Source organism: Saccopteryx bilineata, chromosome 9 (genome assembly GCF_036850765.1).
Source record: "Saccopteryx bilineata isolate mSacBil1 chromosome 9, mSacBil1_pri_phased_curated, whole genome shotgun sequence".
In the NCBI taxonomy this organism is placed as follows: domain Eukaryota; kingdom Metazoa; phylum Chordata; class Mammalia; order Chiroptera; family Emballonuridae; genus Saccopteryx; species Saccopteryx bilineata.
Window position 1 is genome coordinate 41,272,653 of NC_089498.1, and position 26,433 is coordinate 41,299,085.

Here is a 26,433-nt window from a genome sequence, read left to right on the forward strand (position 1 = left end):
TGAGGGGAGAGCAGGATGCATCAACTCATTGTAGTTGCTTCTCTTATGCTTCTTGACTGATCAAGACTGGGGTTTTGAACAGATGACCTCAGCATTCCAGGTCAACGCTATATCCACTGTGCCACTACAGGTCAGCCTGGAAGTTCTATATCTTGATTGTGGTGGTAATTACACAAATTTACTTAGAAGATAAAATTATATAGAACTACACAGACACACATAAGTGCATGTAAAACTAGTGAAATATGATAAGGTCTGTGGGCAAAACCCATGTCAAATTTGATACTGCACTATAGTTATGCAAGATGTTACCATTAAGGAAAACGGGAGGTAGGGTATGCCAACTAAATGGTACTATAGGTTATTATTTAAATTCCTACAAATTTATACTTATTTCTAAATAGAAACATTTTTAAAAGTCTCAATAGAAAAAGAAATATGAATGGGCTATTCACAAAAAAAATTTTGAGTAGCAAAAATATAAAACAGCTGTGGTAGTGACCTTTGACATCCACTGGGTCCTTACCTGACATATAAAATCACCAGCATCTGCATCCTCATTTAAGGATTTAGAAACTAAAGAAATCTTTGTTGAGATACACTGAAATTGCTTCTGCTCTGATATGGGTAACTATCCTTGGGCTTGACGTTTTAGAACATTAATCACATTTTATAGTATGCATGGATGGTTGTTTCTTCTCAATCTGAAACAAAGCCAAATGCATTTACTCCCCCCCAATGGAGTCAGTTATCACAAATATTGAGTATTTCTTTTGCTGTTTTACTACTTCTAACTAGCAAAGAAATAGTGTTTAAAATAAAAATTAAATTAAAGAAATCTGGCCTAAAACAAATACTATATACTGCTGATTTTCATTATCCTAATTAACACTATGAGGACACAGTAAGCAAAGCATTATTTTAATTCAGCTTTGGTTTATGTATTAGCAAAGAGAATTTGCTATAAATGTTAGTATCTGATGAAAAATTATTCAAAAATTGTTTCTATAGGTCAGGTTTCCTGCACCTGCACCAACTCGATTCTTTGTTGGAAAAATAAGTAATAAAGGCAAGAAAGAACCCAAAAAGTGCAACACGATTTTGACAACCAAATTTGTTACCACTATCATATTTGCTTTCACTCTTTAAGAAACAGTATAAGTAAATATACTCACTCCAAATCTTTTCCACTTCCTAAAAGTGGAATCCATGGTAATATATGGATCTATGGTCAATATACAATACTATTCTTTGCAGTATTTTATTAAATTTATACAAAATTATATTTATCATGTTTTATATTTACTATATTATACTGTTTTATTATACTTTGCTTTTTAAGATTATATATTGTGATCTATCCATGTAACAATGCCAAACTTGTATTCTCTAAATACTGTATTATCAGAGAAATAATTGCATCACATCAATCTGTCTCTACTAGTGATAATTTATGCCATGTCCTATTTATAGTAACACAAACCATGCAGGGAACATATTTGCACATGTGTGGGTACCTCAATACACCAAAATAGAATTAATTGTACCATACTGACGTTTTTTTAGAAATCCTAAGGAATATATGCTATTTTCACCATAGCTTTAGAATTTTGCTTTTCATATTCTTAAACTACTTGGATTTTATTTTCACATATGGTATAAAGGAGAGAACTAATTTTTTTTTTACAAAGACAGAGAGGGTCAGAGAGAAGGATAGCTAGGGACAGACAGACAGGAACAGAGAGAGATGAGAAGCATCAATCATTGGTTTTTCATTGTGGCACTTTAGTTGTTCATTGATTGCTTTCTCATATGTGCCTTGACCATGGGGCTAGAACAGACCGAGTAACCCCTTGCTCAAGCCAGCAACCTTGGGTCCAAGCTGGTGAGATTTGCTCAAACCAGATGAGCTCGCGCTCAAGCTGGCAACCTCAGGGTCTCGAACCTGGGTCCTCCGCATCCCAGTCTGACACACTATCCACTGCGCCATCACCTGGTCAGGCAGAACTAATATTTCTTAATATGAACGTTCCACTATTAAATAAGCCACCCTTTCCAATGACTTCCATAGCACTATCATACACAAAATCCACATATTTGTTCCCTCCAATCCTTAATTTGTTTCCACTTATTTACTCATCAAGAACATATTGTTTAAATGACACCATTTTAAATAAAGTATATGAGATCTAGTAAACTGTATTCTTTTATTTTGTTTTTCCACATTTTTTTCAGCTATTTGTAGTCCTTTACATTCCAATATAAAACTTTGAATCAGTTTGTAAAATTCTTGAAGTATAACTAGTAAAAATTTTGAGTGGAACACTTTTTAAGTACTTTAGAGATTTGTGAAAAAATATTTTTTTTACAATGCCAAGTCTTTTCAGTGTTATTTTTCTAAATTTCAAGGTGTTCTTTTATGCTCTTCAAAATGTTTTATATAACTATGTGTGCTGTTGTAATTCATTGTTATATCTATTCTTATATATTTTATGCTTATACATTTTCTAATTATTTCTCATACAAAAGATTATCTTAATAGTTTCTCTTTTAATCCACTCTTTTCTTGATAATACTCAAACATCATGTAGATAAGTTGATAGAAGATATCTTGTTTCAGATTCTAATGAGAATGATGAATAGATGTCTGCTACAGGTTCTTGATGATCAGATTTTCATTATACAATTTGTAACCTTGGTAAGTATTCTCATGTTTCACAAATGTTTGACTTCTTCAAAAGGTTTTCCCATATTCATAGTTTTCTGTTCTAGAATTGATTATATTTATATAATATGCAAGGAGTTGCTAACCCTTCTGAGAGTTTTTTTCATATTCATGGAGTTTTATTTTTAATGAGTATGAATTCTCTGATGTCTAACAAGATGTGACTTTTGGCTGAAAGACTTACTACACTCATTACAATGATACGGCTTCTCACCTGTATGTTTTCTCATATGAAGTGTAAGAGATGAGATCTGAGAGAAGGCTTTTCCACATTTACTGCAGTCAAAGGGTTTCTCACCTGTATGACCTCGTATATGTATAGTAAGGGATGAGCTTTGGGAGAAGGCTTTTCCACATTTATTACATTCATAGGGTTTTTCTCCTGTATGGCCTCTCATGTGTACAATAAGAGAAGTTCGTTGAGAGAAAGCTTTTCCACATTCGTTACATACATAGGGCTTCTCACCTGTATGACTTCTCATATGTAAATTAAGCAGTGAACACTGAGAGAAAGATTTCCCACATTTATCACATTCATAAGGCTTTTCCCCTGTGTGACTTCTCAGATGAAGAGTAAGAGATGCAATTTGAGAGAATGCTTTACCACATTTATTACAGTCATAAGGTTTCTCTCCAGTGTGAACTTTCTGATGTGTAATAAAGTTTTGCTTTTGGCTGAAGGCTTTACCGCATTCATTACATTTATATGGTTTCTCTCCAGAATGAATTTTTTCATGTGCAATAAGATTTGATTTTTGGCTAAAGGCTTTGCCACATTCCTTACATATATAAGGTTTTTCTCCAGTGTGAATTCTCTGGTGTCTAACAAGATTTGACATCTGAATAAATGCTTTCCCACATTCGTTACATTCATAAGGTTTCTCTCTAGTATGAATCTTCTGGTGTGTAATGAAGTTTTTCTTGTGGCTGAAAGCTTTTCTACATTCCTTACATTCATAGGGTTTCTCACCAGTGTGACTTCTCACATGTACAGTAAGAGCTGAACTTTGAGAGAAAGATTTTCCACATTCCTTACATTCATAGGGTTTCTCACCTGTATGAATTCTCACATGTATAATAAGCATTGAAAACTGAGAGAAAGCTTTTCCACATTTATCACATTTATAAGGTTTTTCTCCTGTATGACTTCTCATATGAAGAGCAAGGGATGCAATTCGAGGGAAGGCTTTACCACATTCATTACAAGCATAAGGTTTATCCCCAGTATGAACTTTCTGGTGTGTGATGAGGCTTTGCTTCTGGCTGAATCTTTTTCTACACTCATCACATTCATAAGGTTTCTTGCCAGTATGAATTGTTTCATGATCAATGAGATTTGATTTCTGGCTAAAGGACTTCCCACATTCTTTACATGCATGAGGTTTCTCTCCAGTATGAATTTTTTGATGTCTAATGAGATTTGACACTTTAATGAAAATTTTCCCACATTCATTACATTCATAAGATTGTTCCCTACTGTGAATTTTATAATGTTTTAGGAGTTTTTCCTTATGGCTGAAGGTTTCTCTACATTTTTCACATTCATAGGGTTTTTCTCCAGTATGAATTTGCAGGTGTCTGATGAGATCCAAGGTTTGATTAAATCCTTTTCCACAATGGTTACACTTCAAGGGGGTTACTACAAGATGTGATAAGCTATTGCTAGATGATTTTAAAGGTTCATTATATTCATAGTATTCCTTTTTTATAAGGATTCTCTCATTATTATGACAGTCAAAAGTATGTTCTAAACACTCTCCAAATAAGTTATAGTCATTGAGGTTATAGCTAGAAGGAAAAAAGTCTGAGTTGGAAGAAAATGCATAAGAAATTTTCTTATGATATTCACTGACGCTTTCTCCATTCAATGTTTTTACAAACTTATCTTCAAGTGCCAAAAGTCTCTCCTGTATATTCTGCTGGTCATCAATTCTCCGTATTTCTCCTAAAACAGATTGCAAATAAATATTACTTGTAAATTGTCCTAATATTAAGATTTTTAAAAATATGCCATTATATGATTGATCCTTGGCTAAAGGCCTTGCGGCCTACCAGTAAGCAAATTCCAGTTACATATACCTCCTACTTCCTAAACTTTAGAGAATTTAAGGTAAATTGGAGTACAGGCAGACATATATTAATACAAATAGCCCTGGTAGATTTTAAATAGGATCTGAAAAAAATGGATCAACTGTTGGGTAAATAAAAGAGAATAAAAACTTATGAATAAAGATGAAATAATGATAAAGAACAAAGACAAAGTCTTTTATGGTTTAATAACCATAAAACTATTTTGCAGGACTTTATTGAAACACATTCTTAAAAACTGTTTGACATTAATTTTTGAAAAATGAAAAAGACCAAAATAACTGTAAGATATAGAAAACTTATTAAACCAATTTCTACAAAGTAAACAGGAAAACATGAAAACAAATGCCCTAAAAAGAAAAAAATATAAAAAAGACCCAGAGAGACTCACATGGAATTTTAAGAAACATTCATGCTGTGTAAAATGTTATAAAAAAAAAAAGGAATTTCCATTTTGTGTGTGTGTGTGTGTGTGTGTAAAATAAACAATATCAAAACCTGACAAAGATGACAACCAAAAAATCAAATTATATACACATTTCAATTATATCTAAAAATTCTAAATAAAATGTCAAAATAACCCCAAAGAAAAATAAAGGAACCCAGAAACACATTAAATATACTGTACCTGAGCAGATTTTTCCCCAGGAGTATATAAGTATGTTTCAATATTAGAAAAATTTATTTACTATAAGTAAACAGGTCAAAGTGAAAAATCAAGTAATCATTTCAAAGATATTAAAGAGACAATAAAACTTAGCAGTTATTTTCCATTAAAAAAAAACCTTTATATGAATGATGTCAGACAAATGGCAGTGTGAGAGATACTCCTGATCACCTTCCTTGAAATTTCAACAAATTCCAACAAATTGACAACTATAATGCAGAGAACGAATGCCAGCTAGGCTCGCAGCAGTGTCTAAAAGATCCACGCACCAAAGGGACTAAAGGTAAGGTGGGTTTGAAAGGACGGGAAGAAAATAAAATGCACATTCGTGGTGGACTCTGGAAAGGAGAGAAGCCAGAGGACTGAATTTTTCTCTTTCCTTCCTGATCTGAGGGGAAAAGGCACTTTGAGCATAGGTTTTGTTTTGGAGCTGGGAGAAGTGGAGAGACTGAGGGGCAGAGGGGAAGGAGCTGAATTAAGGCCAAGTACAACCAAGAACAAGAAGATGGCCTGGGATCCTGTGGTCTGCCCGCATTGCTGGGTGTACACACACAGCCTGCAGCACTGCCTCAATCTGCTGTGCTTAGCCTGCGGAGTTCAGCCGATGCAGAGCTGGGGTGCGCTCGATCTACGTGAGCTTAGCCAATGAGTTCGGCCAGTGCAGTGCTCAATCTGTGAGTGCTCAGCCCACAGAGTTTGGCCAGCATGGTGCTGAGGCACACTCAATCTGTGTACGCTTAGCCCATGGAATGCAGTATACATGGCATTTAGGCAAGACTGGCTTGCAGAGTACAGCCCCTGCTCGACTCATGGTCTGCACTTTGGGCAGTATCAGAGAGAGAACCAAGGTGCAGCACCCCAACCTCGCAGGTCCCGCCTTGCTCACCTTGCGGGACAAAGAGTGGCTGTGGCAGCTCGCCCACAGCTGACTCTCTGGGACCCCAGAGACAGGTGCCCCATGTTTGATCCCCTGGTCTGTTGGAACGTGGAGAGGAGTATCCGGATACCTAAGACAGCCATTGCTAGAGCCATAAAACTGCAAAGTCATAAAGTTGAAACTATAAAGCCCTGACAACAAGCCCTACCCACCAACAGGACAGTAGCCCTGCCTACATCATTATAACAGCAATGCCTAAGCAGAGCTTTGCCCAAGAATCTCACAGAGCTAAAACTTATAGTCCAGCAACACCCACTGGAAAAATAAAAAAGTAAACTCTCAAAACTAAAAAAGATGTTTTTTCTTTTTCTTGTTTTTTCTTTTCCTTTTCTTTTTCCCATTTAAATTTCATTATCCTTAATTTTTTATTTTTTAGTCTACATTTTTGTTTTATTTTTGATACTTTTTTTTACTTTTTCCTCTTTTATCCTTTTTTTCTCATTTGAACTTTATTTTTCTTCAAATTATATTTTTACTCTTATTTTTTGTGGTGTCTTATTTTTTATTTCATTTTTTTCTTTATTTTCATTTTTTTGTTCTTGCTCTTTGTTCTTTGTAGATTTTTCTACTTATTATTTTTATAACTTTCATTTTTTCACTTTTTAGTTGTCTCTTATTACTTATTATCAAAACCACTCTTAAATTCCATGAAGAAAAAATCAAATATGAATACATAAGACAGAGATGTATCGATAGTTCAGATAGATGGAAAACCTTCAGAAAAAGATCTCAATTACATGGAAATCTTGGAGTTAAATGACAGAGAATTGAAAATTAAAGTTCTGAAAACATTCAATGAGATACAAGAAAACACTGACAAGCAAATTAGTAAGCTCAAAAAAAAAGAATTAATGAAGCCCTGGCCAGTTGGTTCAGTGGTAGAGTGTCGGCCCGGCATGTGGTACTCCCGGGTTCAATTCCCAGCCAGAGCACACAGGAGAAGCGCCTATCTGCTTCTCCACCCTTCTTATGCACCTTTCTATCTCTCTCTTTCTCTCCTGCAGCCAAAGCTTCATTGGAGCAAAGTTGGCCCAGGTGCTGAGGATGGCTCCATGGCCTCCTCCTCAGGCGCTAGAATGGCTCAGATTGCAGTAGAGCAACACCCCAGAGGGGCTGAGCGTCACCTCCTGGTGGGCATGCCGGGTGGATCCTGGTAGGGCGATGCGGGAGTCTGTCTGTCTGCTTCCCCTGCCCTGCTTCACACTTCGGAAAAATACAAAAAAAATTAATAAACAAAATGAGTACTTCACCAAGAAGACTAAAACTATAAAAAAGAACCAAAGAAAAATGAACTCAATACATGAACTGAAAAATAAGGTAGGAAGCTTAGCTAATAGACTAGGCCAGATAAAGGAGAGAATTAGTGATATCAGACAGGCAACTAGAGATACTACAGAGAGAAGAGAGAAGCTCATGAATTAAAAAAAAAAAAAAAAAAAGACAGCCCTACAGGAATTGTCTGTCTCCATCAGAAAGAGCAATATAAAAATAATGGGTATATCAGAAGGAGAAGAGTGAGAAAAGGGAATGGAGAGCCTATTATAACAAATAATTGATGACAATTTCCCAATCCTGTGGAGTTAGACCCTCAAATCCAAGAAATAGAGCACCAAGTTACCTCAACCCAAACAGACCCACTCCTAAGCAATCATAATAAAATTGTCACAAATAAATGACAAAGAAAGAATCTTCACAGCAGCCAGGGTAAAAAAGAATATAACATCGAGGAAGGCCCATTAGGTTATCAGATTTCTCAACAGATACACTACAAGCCAGAAGAAAGTAAACCCAAACATTTAAAGTACTGAAAGAGAGAATTACTAGCCAAGAGTACTATATCCATCAAAGCAATCCTTCAAATATGAAGGAGAAATGAAAATGTTTACAGACATAGAGAAATTGAGGTAATTTATCATCAGAAAATCCCTACTGCAAGAAAAACTCAAGGGGGTTATATGACCAGATACAAAGAACAAAATGAATCTAAATTACAAGTAAAAGCTCCAACAAGGTTACAATAAAAACAGAGACAATCTGTGACAACTATGACATAAAAGTGGAGAAGATAAAGATTCTCAGTAGCAAAGGAGGAGGGAGTGCAGAAGCACTCATAAGACGAAGAGCCCTTATACATATGACAAATTTTCTCTTAATAACCTAATGGTAACCACCCACAAAAATGCCACAACTGAAACACATATATTAAAAAAAAAAAGCAGGGAAAAGAAGTATATAATACTACCACACAAAAACAACTAGCATAGCCTGACCGGGCGGTAGCGCAGTGGATAGAGCGTCAGACTGGGATGCAGAGGACCCAGGTTCAAGACCCCGAGGTCGCCAGCTTGAGAACGGGCTCATCTGGTTTGAGCAAAGCTCACCAGCTTGGACCCAAGGTCCCTGGCTTGAGCAAGGGGTTACTCGGTCTGCTGCAGCCCCACGGTCAAAGCACATATGAGAAAGCAATCAATGAACAACTAAGGTGTCGCAACGAAAAACTAATGATTGATGCTTCTCATCTCTCTCTGTTCCTGTCTGTCTGTCCCTATCTATCCCTCTCTCTGATTCTCTATCACTATAAAAAAAAAAAAACAACTAGCATAAATACAAAAAAGGAGAACCAAAAGAAACACAGAGCTATGAGAAAACAAAACATAAAATGGCTATAGAAAATCCTCAAGTGTCGATAATTACTGTAAATCTCAATGACCTGAACTCATCAATAAAGAGGAACAGAGTAGCAAATTAAATCAAAAAGCAAAACCCAACAGTATGCTGCCTTCAAAAGAAACATCTAAGTAACTAGAACAATAGTAGATTTGACGTGAAAGGTTGGAAAATGATTATTCAAGAAAACGATACCCAGACAAAAGCAACTACAGCAATGCTAATATCTGACAATGCTGACTTCGAAACAACAAAGGTAACAAGACAAAAAGATGGACATTTTATAATGATAAATGGGACACTCTATCAAGAAGATATTACACTTCTTAACATACTGCAACAATGTAGGGAGAAGCAAAATATATCTACTCAATCAGTGGTCGGCAAATATCAAAAGTACATAAACTATATAGGTAGGTACATTCCTTTATCGAGGTAGCACCCGCACCTGGTATTTTGTGGAAAAGCCACACTCAAGAGGCCAAAGAGCCGCATGTGGCTCACGAGCCACAGTTTGCTGACCAGGGTAAACTGATCTAAAAATAGATACAGACAAAAACAAAATCATACTTGAAGAAATCAACACACTAGTGAATGGGGCTTTAGATAGATCATCCAAACAGAAAATCAATAAAGAAATTGGCCTTAATCAACACAGGGAAAAAATGAACGTAATAGATATTTATAGGACATTACATCTCAAAACACTAGATTATACATTCTTCTCCAGTGTGCATGGAATATTCTCAAGGATAGATCATATGTGGGGTCACAAAACTAACATCAACAAATTCAGGAAGATTGAAATTACACCTAGCATATTTTCTGACCATAAGGCTTTGAAATAAGAATTCAGCTGCAAAAAGAAAGTAAAGAAATTCACAAAAATGTGGTAATTAAGCAGCATACTTCTAAAAAATGAATGGGTCAAAGAAATAAAAACAGAGACCAAAAGATATATATAAACGAAAATGACAACACAACATATAGAAATTTCTGGGATGCAGCAAAAGCATAAATAAGAGGAAAGTTTATATCATTAAAGGCTTATATCAAAAAAACAAGAGAAATCCCAAGTAAATAACCTAACGTTACATCTTAAGGAATTTTTAAAAAAAGGAACAAATGCAACCCAAAGTCAGCAGAAGGAAGGAAATAGTAAAAATTAGAAGAACTAAATACAATAGAGAACAAAAAATATATAGAAAAAATAAATACAACAAAGAGCTGATTCTTTGAAAAGATCAATAAAATCAACAAACCACTGGCTAAACCCAGTAAGGAAAAAAGAGGAAAGACTCATATAAACAAAATCCTAAATGAAAAAGGAGAAAATGCAGACATCATAGATATACAAAGGATCAAACTAGCATATTATGAAAGATTATGTCACCAAATTAAAAAACCTAAAGAAAATCTTAAAATTCCTAGAACTATACAATCTTCCTAGACTGAGTCAAAAAAAGTGAAAAACCTAAAAAGACCTATAAGAAGAAAGAAAATAGAAACAACTATCAAAAACCTCCCCAAAAAACAGAAGTCCGGGACCAGATGGCTATACAAGTGAATTCTAACAAACATTCAAAGAAGATTTGGTACCTATTCTTCTCAAAGTCTTCCAAAAAATAGAAAAAGCAATACTCACTAACACATCTTATGAGACCAACATAACCGTGATACCAAAACCTGGCAAGGACAACACAAAAAAAGAAAACTACAGACCAATATCTCTAATGAATATCTCTAATGAATAGATGCAATATCTCTAATGAATAGATGCAAAAACCAAATACAACAATACATTAAAAAAAATAATACATCATGATCAAATGGGATTTATTCCAGAAGCACAAGGATGGTTCAAAATATAAACCAATCAACATAATACACCACATCAACAAAACAAAGAAAAAAAATCATATGATCCTATCAACAGATGCAGAAAAGGCATTCCATACAATACAACATCCCTTTATGTTGAAAACACGCAATAAAATTGAAATGGAAGGGAAGTACCTCAACATAATAAAGGCCATATATGACAAACCACCAGCCAATAGCATAGTAAATGGTGAAAAAAATGAGAACTTTTCCTCTAAAATTAGGAAGAAAACAAGGCTGCCCACTTTCTCCACTTTTATTCAACCATTGTTCTAGAAGTATTAACCCAAGTGATCAGGCAAGAGAATGAAACAAAAGACATCCATATCAGGAAAGAAGTAAAGATACCACTTTTTGCAGATGGCATGATCTTGTATATAGAAAACCCCTATGACTCCACCAAAAAACTATTAGAAACAATAAATCAATACAGTATACTCTTAGGACACAAAATCAATAAAAATCTAATGCCTTCCTCTATGCCAGTGATGAAATTTCAGAATATAAACTAGGGAGATGACGTCAGAGTAATGGCGGGGTAGGAAGCGATACCGATAAATCTCCCCCAAAACTCAACAAGATCTTCAACCAGAAACAGAAAAACCTATACTTGGAGCTTCCAGATGCTTCGCAATACACCCAAAGGTATGATTGAGTGAAAAATTGGCTAAATATATAACCAAACCCCGAAGGAAAAAGGGAGTAAGAAATGCTCCGCCTTCCTCACTAACCTAAACAGGGCGGCTTTCTCTGGTAACTGTGAATATAGAAACTGAGGTGGGCAAAGGGGGTGAATAGATCCAGGCCGCCGCAGCACAAACGGCCGAACCAGGCTGTGGCACACAGATCCAAGCCGAGGAAAATCTGATCCTGTGGCAACCCGGGCAATACAAGCTAACACTCGCGCCAAACCCAAACAAAGAAAGACAAGCGGAGCGGCCATTTTACCCGATCTCCTGGTCGGTGCGCAGTTAGTGGGCGAGAATTTCTTCCTAGGCCCCGAGAGTGGGTGCCCGTGTTGCCCCACGGAGAGGCAGGGTCAGAGGCCTTTCTGTGGGCCGAGGACAGAGTCTCTGGGCAGCCCCAGCGCCCTGGGAAAGCCACGCACGGGAGGGAGTGAGAACTACTTCCAACGGTGGAGATTTTCCGTGCTGGTGAGGGTTTCACTCAGAGGGAACCGCGGCCGGCCTCATATCCTGGTGTGCGCGGGCAGATAAGGAGTGAGCGATTCCTCCGAGTGCCTCCGCAGTGCGCGCCCGTGTTATCGCAGAGAGGGGCAGAGTCAGGGGCCTTTGTGTGAGCCAAAGCGGAATCTCGAGCCGCCCCAGCGCCTTGCAAAAGCCGCGCACGGGGACGAGCGAGACTCAATTCCAACGCTGCAACTTTTCCCTGCGGTTGGGGGTTTCACTCAGAGCGTGAGACTGCTGGCTGGATATCCTGGTCACAGACAGTGAGTGAAAGATTTCTCCAAGCGCCCCCCAGAAGTGGGCGCCCGCTTGTGTTACCGGACAGAGTGGCAGAGCCAGTGGTCTTTGAGTGGGCGGAAAGCCCGCCTGATTATGCTAGCAGCTCTGACTGACTGAGCCTTACCCAGAGCCCTGTGCTGAGTGGAAATAGAGTGGGGAGTTGCCAGCTCTTTGAGCCTCTTACTATCCAGGCAGAGGCAGCAGCAACCCCATAGCTGGATTATCAGGCTACTAATTGAGGAAGGAAAGACTAGGAGAAAGGCTCCAGGAACACGGACTCTCTCACTGTCGGAGCCTATAAATGCTAATGAGCCTCGACTCCCACGAGACTAAAGCACAATACATGACATTGCCATAGAGACTTATCAACTGCAAGCCTCTACCTGAGCGTGCCAAAGGGGCAGAACCCGGGGTACAGAGTCACTGACCAGGAAGAGGGAGAGAAAAGAAAAAGCAAGAAGATAACCTCTCAAAATCAAGAATAATCTGCAGACTTTATAACCTATCCCATTTTATTATATTTGTTCGTTTGTTTCTCTTATCTTCATTCTTGATACTTTTTTTTCTTCCTCCAATTTGGCCGATTAACTCTCTACTGGTCTTACTCTCTCCTCTCCTTGAACTACACTACCCATAAGTGTTACATCTCCCATTATCTTTTCTCTTCTCTTCCTTTCTCTCTATGAGGGTTGCACTCCAAAACCCTTAACTCTCTCTCTCTCTCCTTTTTTCTTCTTTTAGTGGTTCCCTCTTTTTTTTCTCTCTCTCTCTTTCTTTTCTCCCTCTATATTAGTTTCTTCCTTTCTCCTTTACATCTCCTCTCATTCAAACCTCAATAACAAACAAATTATCTTATCTGGGACTCAAACCTATGTTTGTGGCATTTTGGGGGGTTTTTACTTCACCTTTTTAACTCACTAGCAGTGCTCCCATCCCTGGCTCTCCATATTATCTAGTTCTTGTTCCACTAAATACAATAATAAGTTTTTAATTTGTCCCCCCATTTTTCCGTTTTCCTCTTATTCCTCTCATCATAACTCTTAGATAACCAACACCTAAAAGCAAATCATTTTATTCTTTTTTTTTTTTTTTTTTTTTTTTTTATTCATTTTAGAGAGGAGAGGGAGAGACAGAGAGAGAGAGAGAAGGGGGAGGAGCTAGAAGCATCAACTCCCATATGTGCCTTGACCAGGCAAGCCCAGGGTTTTGAACTGGCCACCTCAGCATTTCCAGGTCGACACTTTATCCACTGCGCCACCACAGGTCAGGCAAATCATTTTATTCTTGACCCAAATTTTTTCCTTATTTGCTTTTTGTGGGTCCATACGCTCTTTTTTTTTTTTTTTTTTTTTTTTTTTTTTCTTCTTTTTTGCCCCTTTATTACTTTTCCCCAATTCAGGCCCTCCATCACAGGCATTGTTTGTTATAACTCACAGTCCACCACAAGATTTTCTCAAGAAAGAGGGGAGAGGAGAGGAGAGGAAAAAAGGAGGGGGGGAATAATTTCCTTTTTTTAAAAATTTTTATTTTATTTTATTTTTCTTTATTTCATTATTAATTTTTTTAAAAAAAACAACTCTTTTCGATTTTTTTTTTAACTTTTTATTCTTTATTAAATCTCATTAATACTATCAACAAAACCACCCTCAGATGCCATTAAGGAAGAGAAAATCGAATATCATGGATACAAAAGAAAGAGAGGTAACACAGCTAGATGAGGAAAAATCTATGGAGAAAAAATTTAATATATTGGAAACCTTGGAGCTAAATGACAGAGAATTCAAGATAGAAATCCTAAAAATCCTCCGAGATATACAAGAAAACACAGAAAGGCAATATAGGGAGATCAGAAAACAACTCCATGAACACAAAGAATATATGTCCAAGGAAATTGAAACTATAAAAACAAATCAAACAGAGATGAAAAACTCAATTCACGAGCTGAAAAACGAAGTAACAAGCTTAGCTAATAGAACAGGTCAGATAGAAGAGAGGATTAGTGAAATAGAAGACAAGCAACTTGAGGCACAACAGAGAGAAGAAGAAAGAGACTCAAAAATTAAAAAAAATGAGATAGCCCTACAAGAATTATCTGACTCCATCAAAAAGAATAACATAAGAATAATAGGTATATCAGAGGGAGAAGAGAGAGAAAATGGAATGGAGAACATACTCAAACAAATAATAGATGAGAACTTCCCAAGCCTGTGGAAAGAACTAAAGCCTCAAGTTCAAGAAGCAAACAGAACTCCAAGTTTTCTTAACCCCAACAAACCTACTCCAAGGCATATCATAATGAAATTGACACAAACCAACAGCAAAGAAAAAATTCTCAAGGCAGCCAGGGAAAAGAAGAATACAACATATAAAGGAAGGCCCATTAGATTATCATCACATTTCTCAGCAGAAACTCTACAAGCTAGAAGAGAGTGGACCCCAATATTTAAAGTCCTGAAAGAGAGGAACTTTCAGCCACGAATACTATACCCATCAAAGCTATCCTTCAAATACGAAGGAGAAATAAAAACATTCACAGATACAGAAAAGATGAGGGAATTTATCATCAGAAAACCCCCACTCCAGGAATTACTAAAGGGGGTTCTCCAATCAGATACAAAGAACAAAAAAAAACAGAGCCACAAGTAAAAGCTCCAAGAAGAACACAATAAAACCACATTTAAACTGTGACAACAACAAAAAGAAAGAGGGGGAGAAGACGGAGATTAACAGTAGTAAAGGACGATGGAGTGCAAAAGTACTCACAAAATAGTTCGCTACAATGAACAGGGTAGGGACCCTTTTCATTACTCAAAGGTAACCACCATTGAAAAAACCACCACAGAAGCACATGAGATAAAAAAGATAGCAACAGAGGAAAGATGTATGGAATACAACCAAATAAAAACAAAAGATAGAAAAACGAAAGAGAAGGATCAAACAAGACACGAAACTAACAGAAAGCAAGATATAAAATGGCAATAGGGAACTCACAAGTATCAATAATTACACTAAATGTAAACGGATTAAACTCACCAATAAAAAGGCACAGAGTAGCAGAATGGATTAAAAAAGAAAATCCAACTGTATGCTGCCTACAGGAAACTCATCTAAGTAACAAGGATAAAAACAAATTCAAAGTGAAAGGCTGGAAAACAATACTCCAAGCAAATAACATCCAAAAAAAAGCAGGTGGAGCAATACTCATATCGGATAATGCTGACTACAAGACAGGAAAAGTACTCAGAGACAAAAATGGCCATTTCATAATGGCTAAGGGGACACTGAATCAAGAAGACATAACAATTCTTAATATATATGCACCAAACCAAGGAGCACCAAAATATATAAGACAGCTACTTATTGATCTTAAAACAAAAACTGACAAAAATACAATCATACTTGGAGACCTCAATACACCGCTGACGGCTCTAGATCGGTCATCCAAACAGAGAATCAACAAAGACATAGTGGCCTTAAACAAAACACTAGAGCACCTGGATATGATAGACATCTACAGGACATTTCATCCCAAAGTGACTGAGTATACATTTTTCTCCAGTGTACATGGATCATTCTCAAGAATTGACCATATGTTGGGCCACAAAAACAACATCAGCAAATTCAGAAAAATCGAAGTTGTACCAAGCATATTTTCTGATCATAAAGCCTTGAAACTAGAATTCAACTGCAAAAAAGAGGAAAAAAATCCCACAAAAATGTGGAAACTAAACAACATACTTTTAAAAAATGAATGGGTCAAAGAAGAAATAAGTGCAGAGATCAAAAGATATATACAGACTAATGAAAATGACAATACGACATATCAGAATCTATGGGATGCAGCAAAAGCAGTGATAAGAGGGAAGTTCATATCGCTTCAGGCATATATGAACAAACAAGAGAGAGCCCAAGTGAACCACTTAACTTCCCACCTTAAGGAACTAGAAAAAGAAGAACAAAGACAACCCAAAACCAGCCGAAGAAAGGAAATAATAAAAATCAGAGCAGAAATAAATGAATTAGAGAACAGAAAAACTATAGAAAAAATTAATAGAACAAGGAGCTGGTTCTTTGAAAAGATCAACAAAATTGAAAAACCCTTGGCAAGACTTACCAAGGAAAAAAGAGAAAGAACTCATATAAACAAAATCCAAAATGAAAGAGGAGAAATCACCACGGACACTGTAGATATACAAAGAATTATTGTAGAATACTATGAAAAACTTTATGCCACTAAATTCAACAACCTAGAAGAAATGGATAAATTCCTAGAACAATACAACCTTCCTAGACTGAGTCAAGAAGAAGCAGAAAGCCTAAACAGACCTATCAGTAGAGAAGAAATAGAAAAAACCATTAAAAACCTCCCCAAAAATAAAAGTCCAGGCCCTGACGGCTATACCAGCGAATTTTATCAAACATTCAAAGAAGACTTGGTTCCTATTCTACTCAAAGTCTTCCAAAAAATTGAAGAAGAAGCAATACTTCCAAACACATTTTATGAGGCCAATATAACCCTCATCCCAAATCCAGGCAAGGATGGCACAAAAAAAAGAAAACTACAGACCAATATCTCTAATGAATACAGATGCTAAAATACTAAACAAAATACTAGCAAATCGAATACAACAACATATTAAAAAAATAATACATCATGATCAAGTGGGATTCATTCCAGAATCTCAAGGATGGTTCAACATACGTAAAACGGTTAATGTAATACACCATATCAACAAAACAAAGAACAAAAACCACATGATCTTATCAATAGATGCAGAAAAGGCTTTCGATAAAATACAACACAATTTTATGTTTAAGACTCTCAACAAAATGGGTATAGAAGGAAAATATCTCAACATGATAAAGGCCATATATGATAAACCATCAGCTAACATCATATTAAATGGCACTAAACTGAAGGCTTTCCCCCTTAAATCAGGAACAAGACAGGGTTGTCCACTCTCTACACTCTTATTTAATGTGGTACTAGAGGTTCTCGCCACAGCAATCAGACAAGACAAAGAAATAAAAGGCATCCATATCGGAAAAGAAGAAGTAAAGGTATCACTTTTTGCAGATGATATGATCCTATACATCGAAAACCCCAAAGAATCCACAAAAAGACTACTAGAAACAATAAGCCAATACAGTAAGGTCGCAGGATACAAAATTAACATACAGAAGTCAATAGCCTTTCTATATGCCAACAATGAAACAACTGAGAAGGAACTCAAAAGAATAATCCCCTTCACGATTGCAACAAAAAAAATAAAATACTTAGGAATAAACATAACAAAGAATGTAAAGGACTTATATAATGAAAACTATAAACCATTGTTAAGGGAAATCGAAAAAGATATAATGAGATGGAAGAATATACCTTGTTCTTGGCTAGGAAGAATAAATATAATCAAGATGGCTATATTACCCAAAGCAATATACAAATTTAATGCAATTCCCATCAAACTTCCAATGACGTTTTTTAAAGAAATAGAGCAAAAAATCATCAGATTTATATGGAACTATAAAAAACCCCGAATAGCCAAAGCAATCCTAAAGAAAAAGAATGAAGCTGGGGGCATAACAATACCTGACTTCAAACTCTATTATAGGGCCACGACAATCAAAACAGCATGGTATTGGCAGAAAAATAGACACTCAGACCAATGGAACAGAATAGAAAGTCCAGAAATAAAACCACATATATATAGTCAAATAATTTTTGATAAAGGGGCCAACAACACACAATGGAGAAAAGAAAGCCTCTTCAATAAATGGTGCTGGGAAAACTGGAAAGCCACATGCAAAAGAATGAAACTGGACTACAGTTTGTCCCCCTGTACTAAAATTAACTCAAAATGGATCAAAGATCTAAACATAAGACCTGAAACAATTAAGTACATAGAAGAAGACATAGGTACTCAACTCATGGACCTGGGTTTTAAAGAGCATTTTATGAATTTGACTCCAATGGCAAGAGAAGTGAAGGCAAAAATTAATGAATGGGACTACATCAGACTAAGAAGTTTTTGCTCAGCAAGAGAAACTGATAACAAAATAAACAGAAAGCCAACTAAATGGGAAATGATATTTTCAAACAACAGCTCAGATAAGGGCCTAATATCCAAAATATACAAAGAACTCATAAAACTCAACAACAAACAAACAAACAATCCAATAAAAAAATGGGAAGAGGATATGAATAGACACTTCTCCCAGGAAGAAATACAAATGGCCAACAGATATATGAAAAGATGCTCATCTTCTTTAGCTATTAGAGAAATGCAAATCAAAACGGCAATGAGATACCACCTCACACCTGTTCGATTAGCTGTTATTAGCAAGTCAGGTAATAGCAAATGTTGGAGAGGCTGTGGAGAAAAAGGAACCCTCATACACTGTTGGTGGGAATGTAAAGTAGTACAACCATTATGGAAGAAAGTATGGTGGTTCCTCAAAAAACTGCAAATAGAACTACCTTATGACCCAGCAATCCCTCTACTGGGTATATATCCCCAAAACTCAGAAACACTGATACGTAAAGACACATGCAGCCCCATGTTTATTGCAGCATTGTTCACAGTGGCTAGGACATGGAAACAACCAAAAAGCCCATCAATAGATGACTGGATAAAGAAGATGTGGCACATATACACTATGGAATACTACTCAGCCATAAGAAATGATGACATCGGAACATTTACAGCAAAATGGTGGGATCTTGATAACATGATACAAAGCGAAATAAGTAAATCAGAAAAAAACAGGAACTGTATTATTCCATACGTAGGTGGGACATAATACTGAAACTAAGAGACATTGACAAGAGTGTGGTGGTTACGGGGGGGAGGGGGGAATGGGAGAGGGATAGGGGGTGGGGAGGGGCACAAAGAAAACAAGATAGAAGGTGACAGAGGACAATCTGACTTTGGGTGGTGGGTATGCAACATAATTGAACGACAAGATAACCTGGACTTGTTATCTTTGAATATATGTATCCTGATTTATTGATGTCGCCCCATTAAAAAAATAAAATTATAAAAAAAAAAAAAAAAAAAAAAAAAAGAATATAAACTAAAAAAAAAAAAAAAATTCTTTTACAATTGCAACAAAAAAAGTTAAATACCTAAGAACAAACCTAACAAATGATATGCAGGACCTATATACTGAAAACTACAAAACATTATTGAAAGAAATTAAAAAAGACACAATGAAATGGAAAAATATTCCATGTTCATGGATTGGAAGAATCAACATAGTTAAAATGGACATCTTACCTAAGGCAATATACAAATATAATATAATTTTCACCAAAATCCCAATGTCATTTTAAAAAAAATAGAACAAAAAATCACCAGGTTTGTATGGAACCATAAAAAACCTCGACTAGCCAAAGCAATCCTGAGGAAAAAGAATAAAGCTGGAGGTATCAAACTACCTGACTTCAAATTATACTATAGAGCAATAATAATCAAAATAGCATGGTATTGGCAGAAAAACATACATACAGATCAATGGGACAGAATCGAGAGTCCAGAAATAAATCCAAATATATGTGGAGAAATAATCTTCTACAAAGGGGCCAAAAACACACAATGAAGAAAAGAAAGCCTCTTTGATACATGATGCTGGATAAATTGGAAAGCTACATGCAAAAGAATGAAACTTGACTACAGTTTTTCCCTATGCACAAATATTAATTCAAAATGGATCAAAGACCTAAGTATAAGATCTGAAACAATAAATTACATAGAAGAAAACATAGGTGCTAAACCCATAGACCTTGGCCATAGAGAACAATTTATAAATTTGACCCCAAAGGCAAGGGAAGTAAAGGCACAAATAAATGAATGGGACTATATCAAACTGAAAAGCTTCTGCACAGCAAAAGAAACTGATAACAAGACGAAAAGGCAACCAACTAAATGAGAGATGACAGTTGCAAACAACAGCTCTGATAAACAGTTAATATCCAAAAGAACTCACAAAGCTCAGCAACAAACAAGCAAACAATCCAATTAAAAAATGGGGAGAGGATCTGAACAATTCTCCCAAAAAGACATACAAATGGCCAAGAGATATATGAAAAGATGCCATCTTCACTAGCTATTTGAGAAATGCAAATCAAAACTAAAATGGGATACCACCTCACAAATGTTAAATTGGCTATTATCAACAAGACAAGTAATAACAAGTGTTGGAGAAATAGGAACCCTCATTCATTGCTGGTGGGAAAGTTTGGTGCTTCCTCAAAAAATTAAGAATAGAACTACCATATGACCCAGCAATCCTTCTACTGGGTATATACCCCCAAAACTCAAATACATTGGTGTATAAAGACACATGCACCCCCATGTTCACTGTAGCATTATTCACAGTGGTCAAGACATGAAAAAATCAAAGTTTCCTTTGACAGAAGATTGGATAAAGAATTGTAGTACATATATACAATGGAATACTACTCAGCCATAATAAATGATGGCATAGTGACATTTACAGCAATGTAGATGGACCTTAAGAACACTGAACTAAGTGAAATAAATCTGGAAAAGCTAATAAGTCTACATAATTTCTCATGTAGGTGGTATATAAAACTGAAAGTCATGGACATAGATAAAAGTGAAGTGGTTACCAAAGAGAGGGGTGGGCACTGGTGTGGGTCAGGAGAATAAAAAGGGATAAGTATGCGGTGACAGAGAGTGATTTGAGATTGGCTGATGGGTACACAACACAATCAACAGTTCAAATTCTATAGAGATGTTTACCTGAAACCTATGAACTCTTATTGATGAATGTACCCCATTAAATTCAATGTTTTAAATAAGACAAAATGATAAAAAGCAATGACTTACAACCAAGATTACTCTATCCAGCAAAACTATCATATAGAATCAAAGTATGTATAAAGAGCTTCTCAGACAAAAATCAAGAACCAAAACAAAAAATACAGGAGTTCATTACCACCAAACCAGTATTACATGAAATGCTAAAGGTTCTTCTTTAAGATGGAGAAGATAAAAAAAAATATGAACATTAAAATGGTAATAAATACACATCTCTCAGCAATTGAATCTAAAAAACAAAGTAATGAACAAGCAGAACAGATCCAGACTCAGATACAGAGAACATTTTGACAGTTGTCAGATGGTAGGGGATTAGGAGCATGGGTGGAAAAGATGAAGTAAGTACAGATTTGTATTAACAGAATAGTTACAGGGATATAAAGTACTACATAGGGAATATAGTCAACAATATTTTAATAACTGTGTAATGGTGTCAGATGGGTTCAAGATTTAGTGGGATGATTACTTGGTAAGATATATAATGTCTAATCATTGGGGTATAGACCTGAAGTTAATATAATATTGTATGTCAAATATAATTGAAAAATTAAAAGTGATTTTTAAAATAAAGTAAAATACAAGAAATCTTTGTATCAATTTAACATTAACAGTTCATACATAGATGCGTGTTATGTTTTTCCTATATCTTTGTGTTTAAAATAGTTTCAAATATTTTTAAATAAAAATGAAAACAAAAAAAAATCCCCAAGAAATTTCTAAAAATACAAAATACCACTACTGAAAAAAAAATCTTAATAAGTGGATAAGTTAAAAAGGTAAATATAGGCCCTGGCCGGTTGGCTCAGTGGTAGAGCGTCGGCCTGGCGTGCAGAAGTCCCGGGTTCGATTACCGGCCAGGGCACACAGGAGAAGCACCCATCTGTTTCGCCACCCCTCCCCCTCTCCTTCCTCTCTGTCTCTCTCCTCCTCTCCTGCAGTGAGGCTCCATTGGAGCAAAGATGGCCCAGGCGCTGGGGATGGCTCCTTGGCCTCTGCCCCAGGCACTGGAGTGGCTCTGGTCGCAACAGAGCGACGCCCTGGAGGGGCAGAGCATCGCCCCCTGGTGGGCAGAGCGTCGCCCCCTGGTGGGCGTGCCAGGTGGATCTCAGTCGGGCGCATGCGGGATCATGCGCCCGACTGGGATCTGTCTGACTGTCTCTCCCCATTTCCAGCTTCAGAAAAATAAAAAAAAAAAAAAAAAAAAAAAAAAGGTAAATATAAACAGTTGGAGAGAGAATCAGTAAACTGAAAAATATATCCAAACAACTGAGAAGGCAAGACAGACAGGGAAGTAGAAAATAGTAGTAGATAAAAAAATATATATGGAGAAAAAAAGAAAAGGTCTAGAATCTATCTAATAGGAGTCCCAAAGTAGAGTGTAGAGAGAATTAAAGAGAGCCAATATTTGATAATGCTGGCTAAGAAATTTACAGAATTAATAGAAAACATAAATAAGAAGAAAACACTATCAGTAATTTTATATGAACAGATTTGAAAATACAGATGAAATAAATGGTTAAATATAACATATCACCCTGGGACATCAATATGTTATAAGCTTTTATAGATACAGAGGAAACAAATATTTACAGAAATTATGTTGTTCAACTCTTAAAATTAATTTGAAAATCAGTATTAAATGGATAATTTTCTAGAAAAATATAATCTATTATCAAAAATGCCAAGAGATACAAGAGACAGAAAAACAAAACCCTATCTTATAGTTAAAGAAGCTACAGTGGAAAAAGCTGTCAAAGAACCTTCCCTCAATGATCCACAAGGTCCAAAGAGAGTTCAACAGGTAAGATAAACCAATGCTTAAAGCAGGGGTTGGGAACCTATGGCTCATAAGCCAGATGTGGCTCTTTTGATGGCTGCATCTGGCTCACAGACAAATCTTTAATTAAAAAAATAATAACATTAAAAATATAAAACATTCTCATGTATTACAATCCATTCATTTCCTACCGCTCATGTTCATGGTTGCAGGTGGCTGGGGCCAATCACAGCTGTCCTCCGGGACAACACAAAATTTTTATTGGATAATGCGTAACATACACGGGTCATTGTATGATTCTCACGGAATTACATTTTAAAATATGTGGCGTTCATGGCTCTCTCAGCCAAAAAGGTTCCCGACCCCTAACTTAAAGGGATGTATATGCCAGACCCATTACAAGTGTTCCAGAACATGAAGAAAAGCTCCCAAATTTTATTTATGAAACCAGTGTAAAACTGGCTTCAAAGACTGAGAAAGAACACTTCAATTCATAGCAAAAAATGGGAGAAGTCATTACTAAAAATATTTATATATGTAAATAGCATTTACGCATATACATAAAAGAAAAAAATCAGATTATAATTTCCTGTAAGAAAAGATTATTATTTTAACTACATGAACCTTAAAAAACTCAAGGTAGGTAAAAGTATTTCAAAGAGGAATTGTACTTTAAATGACCACTGTGAAAACATACTAGAAAAACATATGATAAAGGGTTCACATTAATATAAGAGTTCATAAAAATTAAGAACTCAACAAGAAAAAGGGCACAAGATACAAACTGTTTTGAAAGAAATATTGATAGATTTTAAACATCAAAAGAGGTGTGCCTGCACTAATAATAAAGGAAATGCAAATTCAAACTATTACAAGTTTATTTTTCACCTATCAATTTAGAGAAGATTTTAAAAATGTCAGTAAAAATAAAAAAAAATAAAAAAAAATGTTAGTAGACTAAGTTGGCAGAAATTGTTGCTAGAAGTATCAATTGTTAAAATCATCTTGGTGAGAAGAAAGACTTGATAAAAATCAATCAAATTAGAACAACATGTATGTATTTGTATGAATCTATATATGTGTATACATGTATAGATATGTGTGTATACACACCTCACACATATACACACAGAAATACAAGCATATATAAACATGACAAATGTAGTAGAAAATGCAAGCTAACAAATGAAGCACTGTCTTTAAAACATTTTTTGAAGTAAAAGGGTTGTAGACATTACTCAAGTATGGGAGCAAAAGCTAACAATACAGTGGAAAGTATGATTATGGGTACAAAATATAATATTAAGGCATTTATAATGGAAGAAACAAAAGCAAATAGAAATTAAAGAACTATAACTATGGCCCTGGCTGGTTGGCTCAGCAGTAGAGCATTAATTAGCTCAGTGTGTGGAAGTGCCAGGTTTGATTCCTTGTCAAGGCACACAGGAGAAGTGAACATCTGCTTCTCCACCCCTCTCTCTTCTCTCTCTCTCTTCTCCTCCTGTAGTCATTACTCAAATGGTTTGAGTAAGTTGACCCAGGTGCTGAGGATGTCTCCATGGCTTTGCCTCAGGCACTGAAATAGCTCAGTTGCTGAGCAACTAGCAGCAGCCCCAAATGGGCAGAGCATCACCATGTAGGGGGCTTGCCGGGTGGATCCTGGTCAGGTGCATGCAGGAGTCTGTCTCTCTGCATCGCTGCCTCTCACTTATTATTAAAAAAAAAAAATAAGAAGTATAAATGTTAACATGTTTATTTGAATATCTGAAAAAAAAAAGTATCCTATGTGAAAAGGTAGGCAGACACTGAAGATGTCAAAAACATAATGATTATCAAAGTAAAGCTGGAAATGAGTTAGGAAATACTGATGTTTAGTATACAGGGGAAAAGGCCAACTGGTTCTTAAAGTTTCTTGGAAGGAAGTTAAAAATCTTATCTAGAAATAACTTAGGTTCATAAAGAATTCACAGCAATCCTCACTGTAAAAGTCTGGTCTTTAGGACAATACCTTTGAAGAACACTTCAGTGGAATCAACTATTCACATTAGAATCAATAAAAAAAGCTGTGGCTCTTCTTCACCTGTCTGGTTCCCTCCCACTAACCTGGACAGTGTCTCCTTAACACTTCTTCCTCTGCCACCCATGGTTCTTTTTCTTGCTCCAACTTGAAAATCACATCAGGTTTGGTGAATGGACAGCCTGTCAAAGGGAAATAACATAAGATTTAAGCATAAACACTAGAACAAAAAATCTTCCAAGAGTTTAGCCTGGCACAGGGAAACCAGGCTTTCTGAAGGACAAGAAAAGTGTGGTTTCTGGGGATGTTACCCCCTGAATCATAACCAAAAAGGACTTTTTGTTTTGAAAGATGCAGCATGCACGTTCACATAAGTAAAGGCTTCTAAAGTACAAACTCACTCTACCACCTAATGGTTCCACACACTTCAGAAAATTGGAAGGGAAAAGCAACTTAACTCCCAGAATTTGGGTTATACAGGAAACTACCCTTACCCACTGTGATTAAGTTGGTATAGTTTTCTAGCATCACATTCCGGTACAGGTTCCTTTGAGCAGGATCCAATTGCTGCCACTCTTCCTGGGTGAAGTCAATAGCCACATCTTTAAATGTCACTGTTCCCTGTAAAAACACACTCCTACTCAATCTGAAATCATCCATTTTAGATGATGTGGACAAAACATATTGAACTATGTTCTCATGGTATGCAGAGGTAACAGATTATAAAAAATTATCTGTTTATTTCTCTTTTTTTATTATTTTTTTAAGTGAGAGGAGGGAAGATAGTGAGACAGATTCCCACATGTGCCCCAACCGGGATCCACCTGGCATCCCCCATCTTGGGCCAATTCTCAAGTAATGAGCTATTTTTAGCACCTGAGGCTGAAACGCTACAACAGAGCTATATCCTCATCACCCAGGGCCATGCTGGAACAAGTGAGCCACTGGCTGCAGGAGGGGAAAAGGAAGGAGAGGGGGAGGGGTGGAGAAGCAGATGGGTGCTTCCCCTGTGTGCCCTGGCCGGGAATCGAACCCGGGACCCCTGCACGCCAGGCCAACGCTCTACCACTGAGCCAACCGGCCAGGGCCCAGTCCTTCTTTTGTAAGTTCCGTCCTTCAAAAAGTGTCCTCCTACATGTCCTCCTTTTTGATATTGGAAGACTAATCTGTAAATAGTCATATTCAATCTGTGCATGTGATGTGACATATTTGTATTTGACATGATGATTCGTCAAGGATTAGTGCAGCAAGACGCAATTATGAGACTCATGCGCTCCGCATGGGAGACCTTGAGAGTGTGTGCAATATACTGAGTGCACAAATGGCTTAGTGTACTTCTTACTGAAATATGACACAGCACATACG

At 36.4% G+C, this 26,433-nt stretch overlaps 1 protein-coding gene across 1 annotated transcript; it reads right to left on the minus strand.

Moving 5' to 3' along the window:
- Positions 1-2,044: 2,044 nt before the first annotated feature.
- Positions 2,045-25,728, minus strand: ZNF569 (zinc finger protein 569). The gene is made up of 3 exons (XM_066244127.1): positions 25,563-25,728; positions 25,155-25,250; positions 2,045-4,670 (listed from the first exon to the last, which is right to left on the minus strand). Exons 1-3 carry the CDS (start codon positions 25,726-25,728, stop codon positions 2,851-2,853), a joined length of 2,082 nt encoding a protein of 693 aa, XP_066100224.1. The 3' UTR covers positions 2,045-2,850.
- Between the last annotated feature and the right edge of the window lie 705 nt (positions 25,729-26,433).

Bases quoted from the DNA above. Each gene is read 5' to 3' on its own strand.
- ZNF569 (XM_066244127.1), bottom strand. From the start codon at position 25,728: ATGGATGATTTCAGATTGAGTAGGAGTGTGTTTTTACAGGGAACAGTG. The intron at 25,251-25,562 runs GTAAGGGTAGTT...TCCCTTTGACAG, and splicing joins TACCAACTTAATCACAGTGG to GCTGTCCATTCACCAAACCT. The intron at 4,671-25,154 runs GTTAGTGGGAGG...AATCTGTTTTAG, and splicing joins GTTAAGGAGACACTGTCCAG to GAGAAATACGGAGAATTGAT.